Raw genomic sequence first — 18,890 nt, forward strand, 5'->3', positions numbered from 1 at the left:
CCAAAAAGTCCTCTGATAATTGCATACTTTTTGCAGGTTTGTCCACACAGTATAGGGATTGAGGGTTGTATTGACATTGTTCTCCATACAGAACTACACTGCCACACAGAAATAACTGTTGTTTTTGCAGGTTTGTTGTTAGAGTATGGATGGTTCTAGAAGGGGATAAATATTCTATAGGTGAATCAATAGAATGGGGAATCCTAACACAACCATTATCTTCCCTGCTGTTTCCAGGGTTCTGTGCATAAACATATCACAGACAACAAAACAGCTGTCAGCCATTGCTCCTCGGATCAGTTCAGATCTTGTTTACAATAACGCTCCTCCTTCTCCACATCAAGTCACAAGCAGCTTCTACTGAATGAGGAAAGCAAGCTTATAGCCCAAAAAATACCTGAAGATTTCCTGGACTGAGGATAAAAAACAAGGCAACCAACGACAGTGTGACACAAACGGAAGGAAATCATTCAAATGTCTCCATAATGAATCTGAGTATCTCCTTTCAGACAACGTCTTCTGGCTTTGTGATGTGTTGATAATGGCGGGGGGGTATTTGAAGTGCCTGGCTGATGTCTGTTGGTACTCGGTAGGACCATCTCATTAATACACACACACACTAGAGAGATATGTCATCAGTAGGAACGTGGCGGGGTTAAAGGTTAATCCTGGATACTGTGTCCTGGCTGCAATACCATGTAATTAAGAAAGACAGGACGAGCTGAGGGTTGTTGAGAGCTATTTCAGACATTAAGGATAGGAGGTGTGGAATGAGGAAGCTGTGGTAACAGCAGCAGTAATCATGCAGGGTATAACCAGCTATAACAACTTTCTAATTAAGAAAGACAGGACGAGCGGAGTGTTGTTTAGAGCTTTTAGAGACACTAAGGTTTAGAAGATGAGGAATGAGGAATCTGTGGTAATGACAGCAACAACCGTGCAAGGTATTAACACCAGGAAATGAGACTTCAAGCTACTGAAAACACAGCCTTTGTACCTGGCCATGGTGTGCCTCTACTGTTCTAAAGAGGGAATGATGCATAAAGGAAACAAAACGTGAAGTCAACATTAGGAGAAACAAGTCAGTTATTAGATCCAAAAGGTAGACTTGTACATATCCTCTTTAAACCATGTACACTGAGTGGACAAATCCACTTCAATCAGTGTAGATGAAGGGGAGGAGACAGGTTAAAGAAGGATTTTTAAGCCTTGAGACAACTGAGATATGGATTGTGTATGTGTGCCATTCAGAGGGTGAATGGGCAAGACAAAATATTTAAGTGCCTTTGAACAGGATATGGTAGTAGGTGCCAGGCGCACCGGTTTGAGTGTGTCAAGAACTACAACACTGCTGGATTTTTCACGCTCAACTGTTTCCCGTGTGTATCAAGAATGGTCCACCACCCAAAGGACATCCAGCCAACTTGACACAACTGTTGGAAACATTGGAGTCAACATGGGCCAGCATCCCTGTGGAACGCTTTCAACACCTTGTAGAGTCCATGCCCTGACAAATTGAAGCTGCAACTCAATATTAGGAAGGTGTTCCTAATGTTTTGGCCACTCAGTGTATATTCGTGTAGAGGAATAGCACTAGGCCTATGTTTCCCAAACCTTCAAGAAAACCAAAATTAGTTAATTAGTTGAAACAGGCTGTGCTAGTTCAGGAATAGATCACAAAAGTGGAACTGGCTGGGGGTACCCAAGGAGAGGTTAGTGAAAGATTGCACTATGCTACTCTCCACTGTGTCCAGATGAGTCCTAGCTTTTCCAGGCACAGTCCAGTACTAAAACGGTCATTGATTAGAGGGCTAAACTCTGAGCCTGCAGTCTGTCAGTGCTCAGGGACCGGTAATCAATTATCTAATGCCGATTGAGTCCCTATTCACTGCTCTGCTTATCCACTACCTCACAGGACAGACAAGTACATGCACGCACACACACACACACACACACACACACACACAGATTCATGCACGCACACACACACACACCAGAACACAACCCAGATGGCAGGAAAATAACCTCCAAATATTAACTTAGTAAAAGTAGGCAACGATGGGCCACTGTAATCTAATAGTATTATAAAAATGACTGTTGGTCTCCTGAGGGGCTCTCCTTTCCTGACGGTTCCTGATTACTGTAGGTACTGGGGTGGACCCTCTCTGGCCTGGCCTCTGTTAGCGGAGGAAACAGGCTGATCTGATCTGATCAACATTGCATGAGATGAGGCACAAGGTTGGCTCAGTGGCTCAGTCAGGAACTCAGCACTCTGCAGGGCTCTCTGTTATCTCTGTTCTGTTGACAGACATTGTTTCTCTACGGGAAAAGCAGCTCTATCTTGTATTTATTGTCTTACTGTTTTATTAAATGCAGTTAGATACAATTGAATATTTCCTATGAGTACCCTATCCCTCTCTCTTGTATAGAAGTCCATCTTAATCTCAATCTTAGTTTAATAAAACAGTTAGAATGCAAGATGGAGCTGCTTTCCTGGGAGTGCCCTCTCTGTCTTCTAAAGAACTTCATCTTATTTTAAAGATTTGCTGTATTAGAAATGAGATTTTGAAAGTTTCAAGTGTGCCTCAAGCAGGCCAACTGTTGGATTAAGTTGAACTCTAAACACTCTTTTACAAGCTTCTATGCTTTAGTTTTAATGTACCGACTGCGAGCTCTCTCCCTCTTCATCCACAAACTCATTGATACCCTTGTCCCCCAGCAGAATCAAACTTGTTACAACAAAACAAACTGCTCCAAAATCACAGCCAGAATTACAAGTGTTGTTACTGTGGTAGACCAATAGCCCCCCAAAAGCCAATTACTGACAGTTCACTCAACATGGCTGTTGTATCATTTGGCCAGTGGGCAGGTGGGTCTGTGGGAGGGGCACTTGCAAAAGAGGATTCTAATAATATCCCTTTCATACTAAGACGCCAACTTTATCATCCTGCCAACTTTTTCCCCGCCTTTTCTTTATATCTGAAAGGTATTGCCGGTATCAAAGCCAAAACGTGTATTTCCGCCAAACGACCTTGTAATCGTTTTCCGTAAAGTTCTGCCTACGGCTTAGTATGAAACGTAGCCGCGATGCTGAGGCGGCATTGGCACGCACCTAAAGTATCGATGGTTGCTAGGCAGCGCCCGTTAACCATCCTCCTGCCAGTTCTAAATATTGCGACGGAAGTCACTTTGCCCATCTCTTCACATAACCCACCACTAAGCATGCACTGTTTTCTTACCCACATGGATCCATAAATAAATGACTGTGGGAATAAATATCACTGAATGACAAAAGTATTGGAATAAAGCAGGCTAATGCAACTGATGGCATGTATCAAACTGTTGATTCCTGAAACTCCCAAAGTCATCCAATCCTCCTTGTAATAAATGTGAAGCAATAGCCTACCCACGTGTGGTCATCTAGATGTTAATTAAAGCACCGTTTTGATTGGGACAGACCCATCGCCATGCTTTGAGACAAGTGTGGGAACTCGTCTTGATAAATCAATCAATGTCAGATTTTTATTTTCACTAAATCTACAATTAGGATGGGAAAAGTTGAGGTGAGTGCTGCCCATGATCGTCTTGTCTAGTTGGCTCATTTATTAGAACGTTTTGCTAGCATGTTATGGAGTTTAACAAGTGGATTATTTTGCTCTTCACTCAGCGGCTTAGTATTCCAGGCATCCTCCCGACCAAAAGCCTGTGACTTCACTGACTTGTCTGATAATCAATCAATGTGATTTTGTTTCACTGAATCTCTGTCTGTATAGGCTATTTGGTTAATTGGTTTCTGGCTGGGCAAATAAGTGGAGGTGGAAGCTCATCTGTTCACTTGCTCATCTATCACGGATCAGAAACATTTAGCATGCAAAAATGTAGCCTAAATCAAGTGTAGGCTTAATATTTTGCTCGATCGCATATAGGCAACTCCAAAAGCCTGCAGAGGTTGTGAAATATGAAAGAGACTCACATGCTTTTGAAAATAGGATTGTTATTATTTTCTATCGGTATCATGATGAAGGTAAGACCCTACGCCTGCTCCCTAACAAAGCGGAGTGAGGGTAGGAAAGAGATGAAACATGGATTTAAAAAAGCATGAGATTGGGCTCTGTTTCAAAATATCACTTTTTTTATATGACAGCGGTTCCACACGATCCCGTGACACAAGTTGTGTGGGAAAAATATTTGTTGTATTTATTCTGTTATATTCTAACTATAATATATATATGTGTGTTGACTGTCATCAGGAAGGTGTGTCTTGTCTGTTTACTGAACAAAATAACTAACTATTGATTTAATTTGGATTGCGCAGCCATGGCTGCACAATCCAGTAACATAGGCCTGATTAACTCAAAATGTGTTATTCTATTATTTTGAAAATACAATGTATTAGTCTTATAATGTTTCTTAGGACCTGCCTAAAGAAATGAATAATGGATTTATTTTTGATGGTGTATATTCTCAATGGATTTATTAAATTGACACCAACCACTACTACCACTCATCCCCCACTGGAGGTATAAAACGTTATACAGGCAAGAATGTGGTAAAAATGGGCCTGTTTGTAAAGGGGTCATATAAACATTGCCCAATTGTTTTTACAGGCAAAATACCATAAATCCTATGTGAAAGCAGTATTAAGGGTCCAGATGAAACAAAGGTCAAATGACTCACCTGGGTGTCTGCGTGTCAGCTGCCTCCAGACCTACGCGGTTTCCCAGCTGGAACTCGTGTGACTTGGAGCGGTGCAGCGCCGTGAAGCCCGGCAGCAGATGGATGAGCTTTCGGCTGGGGGGCGGGGGGGTCCCGGGAGCCTTCGTCTTGTTCCTGCGCCTCATGGGGGGCGTGCCCGGGGGGGTCATGGTGTTGACCACCAGAGGAGTCCGGGGAGGGGTGTGGGCAAAGTGCCTCTGGCGGGGCGAGGGGGGCAGGGAGCGGTGACCCGTGTCCATGGGAGGGAAGGCCCCCAGACCCAGGTGGCTGTCCACGGTGAGGCGGTCTGGCTGGACGTAGGGGCCGTACGGATAGGGTAGCAGGGCCTGGGGGATGTGACATTGGCTGTGTTGCTGCTGCTTGTACTTGGCCTGGACCTTCGGGCTTTGGGAGAGCTGGAAGCGGACCCACTGGCTGGGTTCGGGAGAGGGGAAGGGAGTGTTCTCCTTCCCGGACTCGGAGGTGGGCCACTGGATGGACCAGTCCTGCTTGGCATAACCACCTGCTGTGAAGGAGGAGGAGAAGGAAGGAACATGTTACAGATAACATAAACAACCACCCGATACCATGACTCTGCTTAATAATTTACATTTATACTCATTTAACAATAATATTAAAACAAATATTTGATTACAAACAACAATGGCCTGATGATAGAGCAAAGAAGCGAGAGAGCATGCATCTGACATCAACAGCAGATGTAATGTGGCATGGGGTTCAAATAGGAGAGGAGTAGCGGACAGTGATGCTTGATGAACCACAGCCACCTTGATCACTAAACATTAGATGAGAATCTGGAGATGGGGGTTCATGTTGAGTAAATTAGACAGAATGGTTTTGGTTTGGGAAAGCAGTGAAGAATAATCACCTCCATGATTGGGCAATGTGTCGTCCTCCAGTTGTTCTTCAAAGAAAAGAAAAAGGGAATAAACGTTTATTGATTTGATAAAAATATATAAAATATTCTGCAGTAACCCTGGTCGATAATTGTTTGCTTCCCCCTCTCTCTCTCTGCCCTTTAGAGACCCAGCCATTGTAGTAATCACACAGTCTTCCCCCTCTCTCTCTCTCTCTCTCTCTCTGCCCTTTAGAGACCCAGCCATTGTCGTAATCACACAGTCTCCCCCCCCCCCCCCCCCTCTCTCTCTCTCTCTCTCTCTCTCTCTCTCTCTCTCTCTGCCCTTTAGAGACCCAGCCATTGTAGTAATCACACAGTCTTCCCCCTCTCAATTCAATTCAATTTCAATTTAAGGGCTTTATTGGCATGGGAAACATATGTTAACATTGCCAAAGCAAGTGAAGTAGATAGTAAACAAAAGTGAAATAAACAATAAATATTAACAGTAAACATTACACTCAGAAGTTTCAAAAGAATAAAGACATTTCAAATGTCATATTATGTATATATACAGTGTTGTAACAATGTGCAAATAGTTAAAGTACAAATGGGAAAATAAATAAACATAAATATGGGTTGTATTTACAATGGTGTTTGTTCTTCACTGGTTGCCCTTTTCTTGTGGCAACAGGTCACAAATCTTGCAGCTGTGATGGCACACTGTGGTTTTTCACCCAGTAGATAAGGGAGTTTATCAAAATTGGGTTTGTTTTCAAATTATTTGTGGATCGCTGTAATCTGAGGGAAATATGTGTCTCTAATATGGTCATACATTTGGCAGGAGGTTAGGAAGTGCAGCTCAGTTTCCACCTTATTTTGTGGGCAGTGTGCACATAGCCTGTCTTCTCTTGAGAGCCAGGTCTGCCTACGGCGGCCTTTCTCAATAGCAAGGCCCTTTAGAGATCCAGCCATTGTAGTAATCACACAGTCTTCTCTCTCTCTCTCTCTCTCTCTCTCTCTCTCTCTCTGCCCTTTAGAGACCCAGCCATTGTAGTAATCCTACAGTCTCTAAAGAGCTCTCAGCATCAAAACTCAACTCTGACTACAGTATCTGATCCAGCGCAATAACACTAATGGCTATCAACTCCGAAAATGAGAAAATTACCCCTTAGGAGTTTTTCCTTATCTGTGACGTTTTAAGAGGGGGGAAGAGAGAGAGATAGGTAGAGGAAAGAGAGAGAGGGAGAGGAGAGAGAGAGAGAAAGAGAGAGAGATAAAGGGAGAGATGGAGAGGAAAGAGAGAGCGATAGAGAGAGATAGGTAGAGGAAAGAGAGAGATCCAATCAGGTCCATAAATATTTATATTGACCAAGTTATTATTATTTTAGCTGTCTACCACAGCATATTGGAGTTGAAATTAAATAATGAATATGAGTGCAGACCTTTCAGACTTTCAGCTTTAATTTGAGGGTATTTACATCCAAATCGGATGAACGGTGTAGGAATTACAGCACTTTTTATATGTGGTCCCCCCCCTTTATAAGGGACCAAAAGTAATTGGACAATTGGCTGCTCAGCTGTTCCATGGCCAGGTGTGTGTTATTCCCTCATTAGTTTATTTACAAGTAAGCAGATGAAAGGTCTAGAGTTGGTTTCAACCCTCAATATGAAGTCCAAAGAGCTGTCAATGCCAGTGAAACAAGCCATCATTAAGCTGAAAAATCAAAACAAACCCAAAACAGAGATATCAAAAACATTAGGTGTGGCCAAATCAACTACAGTGAGGGAAAAAAGTATTTGATCCCCTGCTGATATTGTACATTTGCCCACTGACAAAGACATGATCAGTCTATAGGTTTATTTGAACAGTGAGAGACAGAATAACGACAAAAAAATCCAGAAAAACGCATGTCAAAAATGTTATAAATTGATTTGCATTTTAATGAGGGAAATAAGTATTTGACCCCTCTGCAAAACATGACTTAGTACTTGGTGGCAAAACCCTTGTTGGCAATCACAGAGGTCAGACGTTTCTTGTAGTTGGCCACCAGGTGTGCACACATCTCAGGAGGGATTTTATCCCACTCCTCTTTGCAGATCTTCTCCAAGTCATTAAGGTTTCGAGGCTGACATTTGGCAACTCGAACCTTCAGCTCCCTCCACAGATTTTCGATGGGATTAAGGTCTGGAGACTGGCTAGGCCACTCCAGGACCTTCAGGTGCTTCTTCTTGAGCCACTCCTTTGTTGCCTTGGCCGTGTGTTTTGGGTCATTGTTCCCCCTCAGGAGACTCAGGAGACTAAAAAGATTTGGCATGGGTCCTCAGATCCTCAAAAAATTATACAGCTGCACCATCGAGAGCATCCTGACTGGTTGCATCACTGCCTGGTATGGCAACTGCTTGGCCTCCGACCGCAAGGCACTACAGAGGGTAGTGCGTACGGCCCAGTACATCACTGGGGCAAAGCTTCCTGCCATCCAGGACCTCTATACCAGGCGGTGTCAGAGGAAGGCCCTCAAAATTGTCAAAGACTCCAGCCACCCTAGTCATAGACTGTTCTCTCTGCTACCGCACGGCAAGCGGTATGGGAGTGCCAAGTCTAGGTCCAAAAGACTTCTCAACAGCTTCTACCCACAAGCCATAAGACTCCTGAACAGCTAATCATGGCTACCCGGACTATTTGCACTGCCCCCCCACCCCATCCATTTTTACGCTGCTGCTACTCTGTTAAGTATTTATGCATAGTCACTTTAACTCTACCCACATGTACATATTACCTCAACTACCTCAACTAGCCGGTGCCCCCGCACATTAACTCTGCAACGGTACCCCCCTGTATATATAGCCTCCCTACTGTCACTTTATTTTACTTCTGCTCTTTTTCTTCTCGACACTTTTTTTTGTTGTTGTTTTATTTTTACTTTTTTTGTTTAAAATAAATGCACTGTTGGTTAAGGGCTGTAAGTAAGCATTTCACTGTAATGTCTGCACCTGTTGTATTCGGCGCATGTGACCAATAAAATTTGATTTGATTTGATTTGATTGTCATGCTGGAATACCCATCCACGACCCATTTTCAATGCCCTGGCTGAGGGAAGGAGGTTCTCACCCAAGATTTGACGGTACATGGCCCCGTCCATCGTCCCTTTGATGCAGTGAAGTTGTCCTGTCCCCTTAGCAGAAAAACACCCCCAAAGCATAATGTTTCCACCTCCATGTTTGACGGTGGGGATGGTGTTCTTGGGGTCATAGGCAGCATTCCTCCTCCTCCAAACAAAGGAAGAGCTGCCTTTTGGTCTCATCTGACCACAACATTTTCACCCAGTTCTCCTCTGAATCATTCAGATGTTCATAGGCAAACTTCAGACGGGCATGTATATGTGCTTTCTTGAGCAGGGGGACCTTGCGGGCGCTGCAGGATTTCAGTCCTTCACGGCGTAGTGGGTTACCAATTGTTTTCTTGGTGACTATGGTCCCAGCTGCCTTGAGATCATTGACAAGATCCTCCCGTGTAGTTCTGGGCTGATTCCTCACCGTTCTCATGATCATTGCAACTCTACGAGGTGAGATCATGCATGGAGCCCCAGGCCGAGGGAGATTGACAGTTCTTTTGTGTTTCTTCCATTTGCGAATAATCGCACCAACTGTTGTCACCTTCTCACCAAGCTGCTTGGCGATGGTCTTGTAGCCCATTCCAGCCTTGTGTAGGTCTACAATCTTGTCCCTGACATCATTGGAGAGCTCTTTGGTCTTGGCCATGGTGGAGAGTTTGGAATCTGATTGATTGATTGCTTCTGTGGACAGGTGTATTTTATACAGGTAACAAGCTGAGATTAGGAGCACTCCCTTTAAGAGTGTGCTCCTAATCTCAGCTCGTTACCTGTATAAAAGACACCTGGAAGCCAGAAATCTTTCTGATTGAGAGGGGGTCAAATACTTATTTCCTCATTAAAATGCAAATCAATTTATAACATTTTTGACATGTGTTTTTCTGGATTATTTTGTTGTTATTCTGTCTCTCACTGTTCAAATAAAGCTACCATTAAAATTATAGACTGATCATTTCTTTGTCAGTGGGCAAACGTGCAAAATCAGCAGGGGATCAAATACTTTTTTCCCTCACTGTATTGGTACATTCTTAAAAAGGAAGAACGCACTGGTGAGCTCAGGAACACCAAAAGGCCCGGAACACCATGGAAAACAACTGTGGTGGATGACAGAATTATTATTTCCCTGGTGAAGAAAAAACCCTTCACAACAGTTGGCCAGATCAAGAACACCCTCCAGGAGGTAAGCGTATCTGTGTCAAAGTCAACAATCAAGAGAAGACTTCACCAGAGTAAATACAGAGGGTTTACCACAAGATGTAAACCATTGGTAAGCCTCAAAAACAGGAAGACCAGATTACAGTTTGCCAAAAAACATCTAAAATAACCTGTACAGTTCTGGAACAACATCTTATGGACAGATGAGACAAAGATCAACTTGTACCAGAATGATGGGAAGAGAAGAGTATGGAGAAGGGAAGGAACTGCTCATGATCCGAAGCATACCACCTCATCTATGAAGCATGGTGGAGGTAGTGTTATGGTGTGGGCATATATGGCTGCCAATGGAACTGATTCCCTTTTATTTATTGATGATGTGACTGCTGACAAAAGCAGCAAGATGAATTCTGAAGTGTTAAGGGCTATATTATCTGCTCAGATTCAGCCAAATGCTTCAAAACTCATTGGACGGCGCTTCACATTGCATATGGACAATGACCTGAAGCATACTGCGAAAGCAACCCAATACTTTAAGGCAAAGAAGTGAAACGTTCTGCAATGGCCAAGTCAATCACCTGACCTGAATCCAATTGAGCATGCATTTCACTTGCTGAAGGCAAACCTGAAGGCAAAACGCCCCAAGAACAAGCAGGAACTGAAGACCGCTGCAGTAAACGCCTGGCAGAGCATCACCAGGGAAAAAAAACTCAACATCTGGTGATGTCCATGGGTTCCAGACTTCAGGCAGTCATTGACTGCAAAGGATTTGCAACCAAGTATTAAAACTCATAATTTAATTTATGATTATTTTAGTTTGTCCAATTACTTTTGAGCCCCTAAAATTGGCGGGATATGTATAAAAAATGGTTGTAATTCCTACACGGTTCATACAATATTTTTGACAAAACCCTTAAATTAAAGATGAAAGTCTACACTTAAAGCACATCTTGATGTTTCCTTTCAAATCCATTGTGGTGGCGTACAGAGACAAAATGATGCAAATTGTGTCACAGTCCAAGTACTTATGGACCTGAATGTATATAGAGAGAGTGATATAGGGAGAGGAGAGGAGAGGAGAGGAGAGGAGAGGAGAGATATAGGGAGAGGAGACAGAGAGGGAGAGAGAGAGAGAAGGTAGAGGAGAGAAGATGAGAGAGGGAGAAGGAAAGGGAGAGGCCTGCATTAACACAAGTGAGCGACAGTGTCTTAAGGCCTCTCGTCTGAGGTCAGGGGTCAAAGTCTGACTGAGATATTCGCACATACACACTGATGGGTCTCTGAAACAGACTTGAAGTGTGCTGCACAGTGCACTAAACTCCTCAGACAAGACCAGGATGCAAGAGGAAAAGAGCCTGATGGAGCGCTCCTCAACTGCTCAGAAAGGAATAGAAGGGGAGGATGACGCATGCTCAAGCATCCTTCATCAGCAAACGCGTACGACGAACAAGCCACTGGAAATTACAAAGTTTGGCATCTCCTCACTTGAAATGTTTCAAAATCATCAAAAAGCCTTCTTCACCCGTGGATACCATTAAACTGACATTAGCTCTCTTAATATAGATGATGACGAGACACACGTGAAGCATGTGATACTGATCTAATTACAGCCCAGCCATTCATTACACACAGGACCCGAATAATCCAATATTGTCTGCAAACATCCATGTAACTGATGAAGAGTTGAAATAATCCATCTCTGGAGTGTATTAGAGTATCCATTTCCTTGGAGTCTTTTCATTCTTTTATTAAAAGCTCATTTGAAATGGTTTCTGTAATACTGTTGTCAGGGCTAGAACCCCGTGAAGTCACAGTTTTTGGAAGGCATATAGAGAAAGAATGAAGTCTAATCAGATACATAAAAAAGTTTGGCTCTGTAACGACTCAATTTACCAACCATACCAGTTTCTTAGCAACTGCTTTATTAAAATAGTAACAGAACTCGACTGCAGTTACTTCATGTGATCTCACTTTTTTTTTTTATGACAAAAGCTTTTTTCTTCACCATTGAATACCGTTGCTTGTTGCATATTGTTTATCCTTTAACTCATATTGTTTATCCTTTAACTCATATTGTTTATCCTTTAAATCATATTGTTTATCCTTTAACTCATATTGTTTATCAATTTAACTCATATTGTTTATCCTTTAACTCATGTTTATCAATTTAACTCATATTGTTTATCAATTTAACTCATATTGTTTATCCTTTAACTCATATTGTTTATCCTTTAACTCATATTGTTTATCCTTTAACTCATATTGTTTATCCTTTAACTCATATTGTTTATCAATTTAACTCATTTTGTTTATCCTTTAACTCATATTGTTTATCCTTTAACTCATATAGTTTTTTCTTTAACGCTTCTTTATCTCTATGGGCTTCCTATGGCTCTTCAAGACTCCCCCATAGCTCGCAATGACTTTCTGTAGCGCCCTATGATTCCGCATAGCTCACAATTCTACAGAGTGTAATTCAAACTTTATGGAGTGTAATTATAATTATATGGAGTGTAATTCACATTCTATGGAGTATAATTCTCATTTTATGGAGTGTAATTCTAATTCTTTGGAGTGTCATTCTAATTATTTGGAGTGTCATTCTAATTCTATGGAGTCTAATTCTGATTCTATGGAGTGTAATTCTCATTGTATGGCATGTAACCCTCATTCTTTGGAGTGCTCCAAAGCCTATTCATACTAGTTATTTGGTTCCACCTGTCTGTAGAGTGACTTGGTGGTGGATGAGGTGAGCTTCCCCCTTACTAAGTGATTTGGGTGTCTAGAAAAACGCTATATACAGTGAGGGAAAAAAGTATTTGATCCCCTGCTGATTTTGTACGTTTGCCCACTGACAAAGAAATGATCAGTCTATAATTTTAATGGTAGGTTTATTTGAACAGTGAGAGACAGAATAACAACAGAATAATCCAGAAAAAGGCATGTCAAAAATGTTATAAATTGATTTGCATTTTAATGAGGTAAATAAGTATTTGACCCCCTCTCAATCAGAAAGATTTCTGGCTCCCAGGTGTCTTTTATACAGGTAACGAGCTGAGATTAGGAGCACACTGTTAAAGGGAGTGCTCCTAATCTCAGTTTGTTACCTGTATAAAAGACACCTGTCCACAGAAGCAATCAATCAATCAGATTCAAACTCTCCACCATGGCCAAGACCAAAGAGCTCTCCAAGGATGTCAGGGACAAGATTGTAGACCTACACAAGGCTGGAATAGGCTACAAGACCATCGCCAAGCAGCTTGGTGAGAAGGTGACAACAGTTGGTGCGATTATTTGCAAATGGAAGAAACACAAAAGAACTGTCAATCTCCCTCGGCCTGGGGCTCCATGCAAGATCTCACCTCGTGGTGTTGCAATGATCATGAGAACGGTGAGGAATCAGGCCAGAACTACACGGGAGGATCTTGTCAATGATCTCAAGGCAGCTGGGACCGTAGTCACCAAGAAAACAATTGGTACCACACTACGCCGTGAAGGACTGAAATCCTGCAGTGCCCGCAAGGTCCCCCTGCTCAAGAAAGCACATATACAGGCCCGTCTGAAGTTTGCCAATGAACATCTGAATGATTCAGAGGAGAACTGGGTGAAAATGTTGTGGTCAGATGAGACCAAAATCGAACTCTTTGCCATGAACTCAACTCGCCGTGTTTGGAGGAGGAGGAATGCTGCCTATGACCCCAAGAACACCATCCCCACTGTCAAACATGGAGGTGGAAACATTATGTTTTGGGGGTGTTTTTCTGCTAAGGGGACAGGACAACTTCACCACATCAAAGGGACGATGGACGGGGCCATGTACCTTCAAATCTTGGGTGAGAACCTCCTTCCCTCAGCCAGGGCATTGAAAATGGGTCGTGGATGGGTATTCCAGCATGACAATGACCCAAAACACACGGCCAAGGCAACAAAGGAGTGGCTCAAGAAGAAGCACATTCATGTCCTGGAGTGGCCTAGCCAGTCTCCAGACCTTAATCCCATAGAAAATCTGTGGAGGGAGTTGAAGGTTTGAGTTGCCAAACGTCAGCCTCGAAACCTTAATGACTTGGAGAAGATCTGCAAAGAGTTGGACAAAATCCCTCCTGAGATGTGTGCAAACATGGTGGCCAACTACAAGAAACGTCTGATCTCTGTGATTGCCAACAAGGGTTTTGCCACCAAGTAAAGTCAAATACTTATTTCCCTCATTAAAATGCAAATCAATTTATAACATTTTTGACATGCATTTTTCTGGATTTTGTTGTTGTTATTCTGTCTCTCACTGTTCAAATAAACCAACCATTAAAATTATAGACTGATCATGTCTGTCAGTGGGCAAACGTACAAAATCAGCAGGGGATCAAATACTTTTTTCCCTCACTGTAAGTCCAATCAATTATCAATCATTTATGTACAGCCATTGTTCCATAGAATTAGGAATTAGAATACTAGAATGGACATGATTGTTCTTATGACAGTATAAAAGCTCAGCCATTTTGGTCAGAGAGAGTAATGTAATAGGATCTCTATGCATAGTTCTCTGTGCTGTCACTTGGCCAGCAGCAGCAGAGGCCCTATACAGTACAGTATCTCCACAGTGATTCACAATACACCACACCAGTCAGATGACATGAAGGAGTGATTATTCAAGATGATGATTTATGGTAATTTGGCCAACACATTACACATCCCCATTGTTAATAGGAGATATTTACATATAGGTAGAGTTCTGTGACAATAGGCGGTTAACAGCATACTAATTAGACTAATTAGGACCAGGCTTGTGCTGTTGTGTGGTAAATGGCAGAGAATGGCAACATGGATTCTATCCCCATAGGGCTCTGGTCAAAAATACTGCAGGATACCATTTGGGACACACCCTTTGTGAAAGGATGCCATATGCTGCTCTGGAAGGATTCATTTTTTATTTAGTCCTATGAATGGGATGACGGTGAACGATGGTGGTTCTTATGGCATCAGCAGTAGCTAGATAGCTTCCTCTCTTCTCTCCTCTCTTCCCACATCCACTGTCCTCTCTTCCTCTCCTATGAATCAAATCAAACCAAATGTTATTTTCCACATGCGCTGAATACAACAGGTGTAGACCTTACAGTGAAATGCTTACTTACAAGCACTTGACCAACAATGCAGTTTTAAGAAAATTAAAAATAAAGTATTAAGTAAAAAACTTGTCCTCTCCTCTCTTGTCCTCTCCTCCTCTCCTCTCTTGTGGTCTCCTCCTCTCCCATACTCCTCTCCTCTCTTGACCTCTCCTCTCTTGTCCTCTCTTCCTCTCCTCTCTTGTCCTCTCCTCAATCTCCCATTCTCCTCTCCTCTCCTCCTCTCCTCTCTTGTCCTCTCCCATACCCCTCTCCTCTCTTGTCCTCTCCTCCCCTCCCATAGCCCTCTCCTCCTGTCCTCTTCTCTCCTCTCTTGTCCTCTCCCACACTCCTCTCCTCTCTTGTCCTCACCTCCTCTCCCATACCCCTCTCCTCACTTGTCCTCTCCTCCTCTCCTGTTCTCTCCTCTTGTCCTCTCCTCCTCTCCCACACCCCTCTCCTCTCCTGTTCTCTCCTCCTCTCCCATACTCCTCTCCTCTCTTGTCCTCTCCTCCTCTCCCATCCTCCTCTCCTGTCTTGTCCTCTCCTCCTCTCCCATACTCCTCTCCTCTCTTGTCCTCTCCTCCTCTCCCATCCTCCTCTCCTCTCTTGTCCTCTCCTCCTCTCCCATACTCCTCTCCTCTCTTCCTCTCCCATACTCCTCTACTCTCCACTCTTGCCCTCTCCTCCTCTCCTCTCTTGTCCTCTTCTATCTTGTCCTCTCTTCCTCTCCCATACTCCTCTACTCTCTTGTCCTCTCCTCTCTTGCCCACTCCTCCTCTCCAAAACTCCTCTCCTCTCTTGTTCTCTCCTCCTCTCTCATACTCCTCTCCTCACATGTCCTCTCCTTCTCTCCTCTCTTGTCATCTCCTTCAATACCATACTCCTCTCTTCTCTTGTCCTCTCCACTCCTCCTCTCCCATACCCCTATCCTCTCTTGTCCTCTCCTCTCTTGTCCTCTCCTCCTCTCCTCTCTTGTCCTCTCCTCTCCTGTCATGTCCTTCTCTCCCATACCCCTCTTCTCTCTTGTCCTCTCCTCCTCTCCCATACTCCTCTCCTCCCTTGTCCTCTCCTCTCTTGTCCTCTCCTCTCCTCAATCTCCCATCCTCCTCTCCTCTCTTGTCCTCTTCTATCTTGTCCTCTCTTCCTCTCCCATACTCCTCTACTCTCTTGTCCTCTCCTCTCTTGCCCACTCCTCCTCTCCAAAACTCCTCTCCTCTCTTGTTCTCTCCTCCTCTCTCATACTCCTCTCCTCACATGTCCTCTCCTTCTCTCCTCTCTTGTCATCTCCTTCAATACCATACTCCTCTCTTCTCTTGTCCTCTCCACTCCTCCTCTCCCATACCCCTATCCTCTCTTGTCCTCTCCTCTCTTGTCCTCTCCTCCTCTCCTCTCTTGTCCTCTCCTCTCCTGTCATGTCCTTCTCTCCCATACCCCTCTTCTCTCTTGTCCTCTCCTCCTCTCCCATACTCCTCTCCTCCCTTGTCCTCTCCTCTCTTGTCCTCTCCTCTCCTCAATCTCCCATCCTCCTCTCCTCTCTTGTCCTCTCCTCTCCTGTCCTCTCCTCCTCTCCCATAACCCTCTCCACTCTTGTCCTCTCCTATACTGTTCAACTCTCTTGTCCTCTCCTCTCTTGTCCACTCCTCCTCTCCCATTCTCCTCTACTCTCTTGTCCTCCTCACTTGTCCTCTCCTCTCTTGTCCTCTCCATTCTTGTCCTCTCCTCCTCTCCTCTCTTGTCCTCTCCTCCTCTCCTCTCTTGTCCTCTCCTCTCTTGTCCTCTCCTCTCTCCCATACCCCTCTCCTCTCTTGTCCTCTTCTCTCCTGTCCTCTCTTCCTCTCCCATACTCCTCTACTCTCTTGTCCTCTACTCTCTTGTCCTCTACTCTCTTGTCCACTCCTCCTCTCCCATACTCCTCTTCTCCTCTCCTCTCTTGTTCTCTCCTCCTCTCTCATACTCCTCTCCTCACATGTCCTCTCCTCTCTTGTCCTCTCCTCCTCTCCCATACTCCCCTGCTCTCTTGTCCTCTCCTCTCCTCCTCTCCCATACTCCTCTCCTCTCTTGTCCTCTCCTCCTCTCCTCCTCTCCCATACTCTTCTCTCGTCCTCTCCTCTCATCCTCTCCCCTCTTGTCCTCTTCTCTCTTGTCCTCGCCCCCTCTCACATACTCCTCTCCTTTATTGTCCTCTCCTCTCTTGTCCTCTCCTCCCTTGTCCTCTCCTCCTCTCCATACACCTCTCCTCTCTCGTCCTCTCCTCTCTTGTCCTCTCCTCCTCTCCCATACCCCTCTCCTCTCTTGCCCTCTCCTCCTCTCCCATACCCCTCCCAAGAGAGGAGAGGACAAGAGAGGAGAGGAGGAGAGGACTAGAGAGGAGAGGAGAGGAGAATGGGAGAGGAGGATAGGACAAGAGAGGAGAGGAGAGGGGTGTGGGAGAGGAGGAGAGGACAAGAGAGGAGAGGAGTGTGGGAGAGGACAAGAGAGGAGAGAAGAGGACAAGAGGAGAGGGGTATGGGAGAGGAGGAGAGGACAAGAGAGGAGAGGACAAGGGAGGAGATTACAAGAGAATTGAGGAGTATGGGAGAGGAGGAGTGGACAAGAGAGGAGAGGACAAGGGAGTTGAAGAGTATGGGAGAGGAGAGGAGAGGTCAAGAGAGGAGAGGAGTATGGGAGAGGAGGAGAGGACAAGAGAGAAGAGGGGGAGAGGTCAAGAGAGGAGAGGAGAGGAGAATGGGAGAGGAGGATAGGACAAGAGAGGAGAGGAGGAGAGGTCAAGAGAGGAGAGGAGAATGGGAGATTGAGGAGAGGACAGGATAATGGGAGATTGAGGAGAGGACAAGAGAGGAGAGGAGGAGAGGACAAGAGAGGAGAGGACAAAAGAGGTGAGGACAAGAGGAGGAGAGAACAAAAGGAGAGGGGTATGGGAGAGGAGGAGAGGACAAGAGAGTAGAGGAGTATGGGAGAGGAGGAGAGGACAAGAGAGGAGAGGAGTATGGGAGAGGAGAAGAGAACAGAGAGGAGAGGAGTATGGGAGAGGATGGGTTAGGGTTAGGGTTAGTGTCCTCTCTTGTCCTCTCCTCTCTTGCCCTCTCCTCTCTTGTCCTCTCCTCCCCTCTCCTCTTGTCCCCCCTTCTCCTCTTGTCCCCCCATCCTCTCCTCTCTTGTCCCCCCCTCCATAACCCTCTCCTCTCCTCTCTTGTCCTCACCTCCTCTCCCAAACCCCTCTCCTCACCTGTCCTCTCCTCCTCTCCTCTCTTGTCCTCACCTCTTCTCCCATACTCCTCTCTTGTCCTCCCCTCCTCTCCCATACTCCTCTCCTCTCTTGACCTCTCCTCTCTAGACCTCTCCTCCTTTCCCATACACCTCTCCTCTCTTGTCCTCTCCTCCTCTCCCATACTCCTCTCCTCTCTTGTCCTCTCCTCTATTGTCCTCTCCTCCTCTCACATACCCCTATCCTCTCTTGTCCTCTCCTCCTCTCCCATACTCCTCTCCTCTCTTGTCCTCTCCTCTCCTGTCCTCGCCTCCTCTCACATACACCTCTTCTCTCTTGTCCTTTCCTCTCTTGTCCTCTCCTCCTCTAACATACTCCTCTCCTCTTGTCCTCTCCTCCTTTCCCAAACCCCTCTCCTCACTTGTCCTCTCCTCCTCTCCTCTCTTGTCCTCTCCTCTCTTGTCCTCTCCTCTCTTGCCCTCTCCTCTCCTCCTCTCCCATAACACTCTCCACTCTTGTCCTCTCCTCTCCTCTCCCATACTGCTCAACTCTCTTGTCCTCTCCTTTCTTGTCCACTCCTCCTCTCTCATTCTCCTCTACTCTCTTGTCCTCCTCACTTGTCCTCTCCTCCTCTCCTCTCTTGTCCTCTCCTCCTCTCCTCTCTGGGGGGAGATTGAGGAGAGGACAGGAGAATGGGAGATTGAGGAGAGGTCAAGAGAGGAGAGGAGGAGAGGACAAGAGAGGAGATGAGTATGGGGGAGGAGGAG

At 44.9% G+C, this 18,890-nt stretch overlaps 1 protein-coding gene across 1 annotated transcript in view; it reads right to left on the bottom strand.

The window, feature by feature from the left end:
* The window catches only part of LOC311145141 (kinase suppressor of Ras 2-like), a gene marked incomplete at both ends in the record, with an annotated part of 139,989 nt that overhangs the window by 94,909 nt on the left and 26,190 nt on the right, over positions 1–18,890 (bottom strand). The window contains one exon of the mRNA XM_084181335.1: positions 4,678–5,221. Coding sequence (XP_084037461.1) covers positions 4,678–5,221 — 544 coding nt within the window. The remainder of the gene's footprint in view (positions 1–4,677; positions 5,222–18,890) is intronic.

The sequence above is a fragment of the Coregonus lavaretus genome (assembly GCF_964263955.1).
Source record: "Coregonus lavaretus genome assembly, chromosome: 17".
NCBI lineage: Eukaryota > Metazoa > Chordata > Actinopteri > Salmoniformes > Salmonidae > Coregonus > Coregonus lavaretus.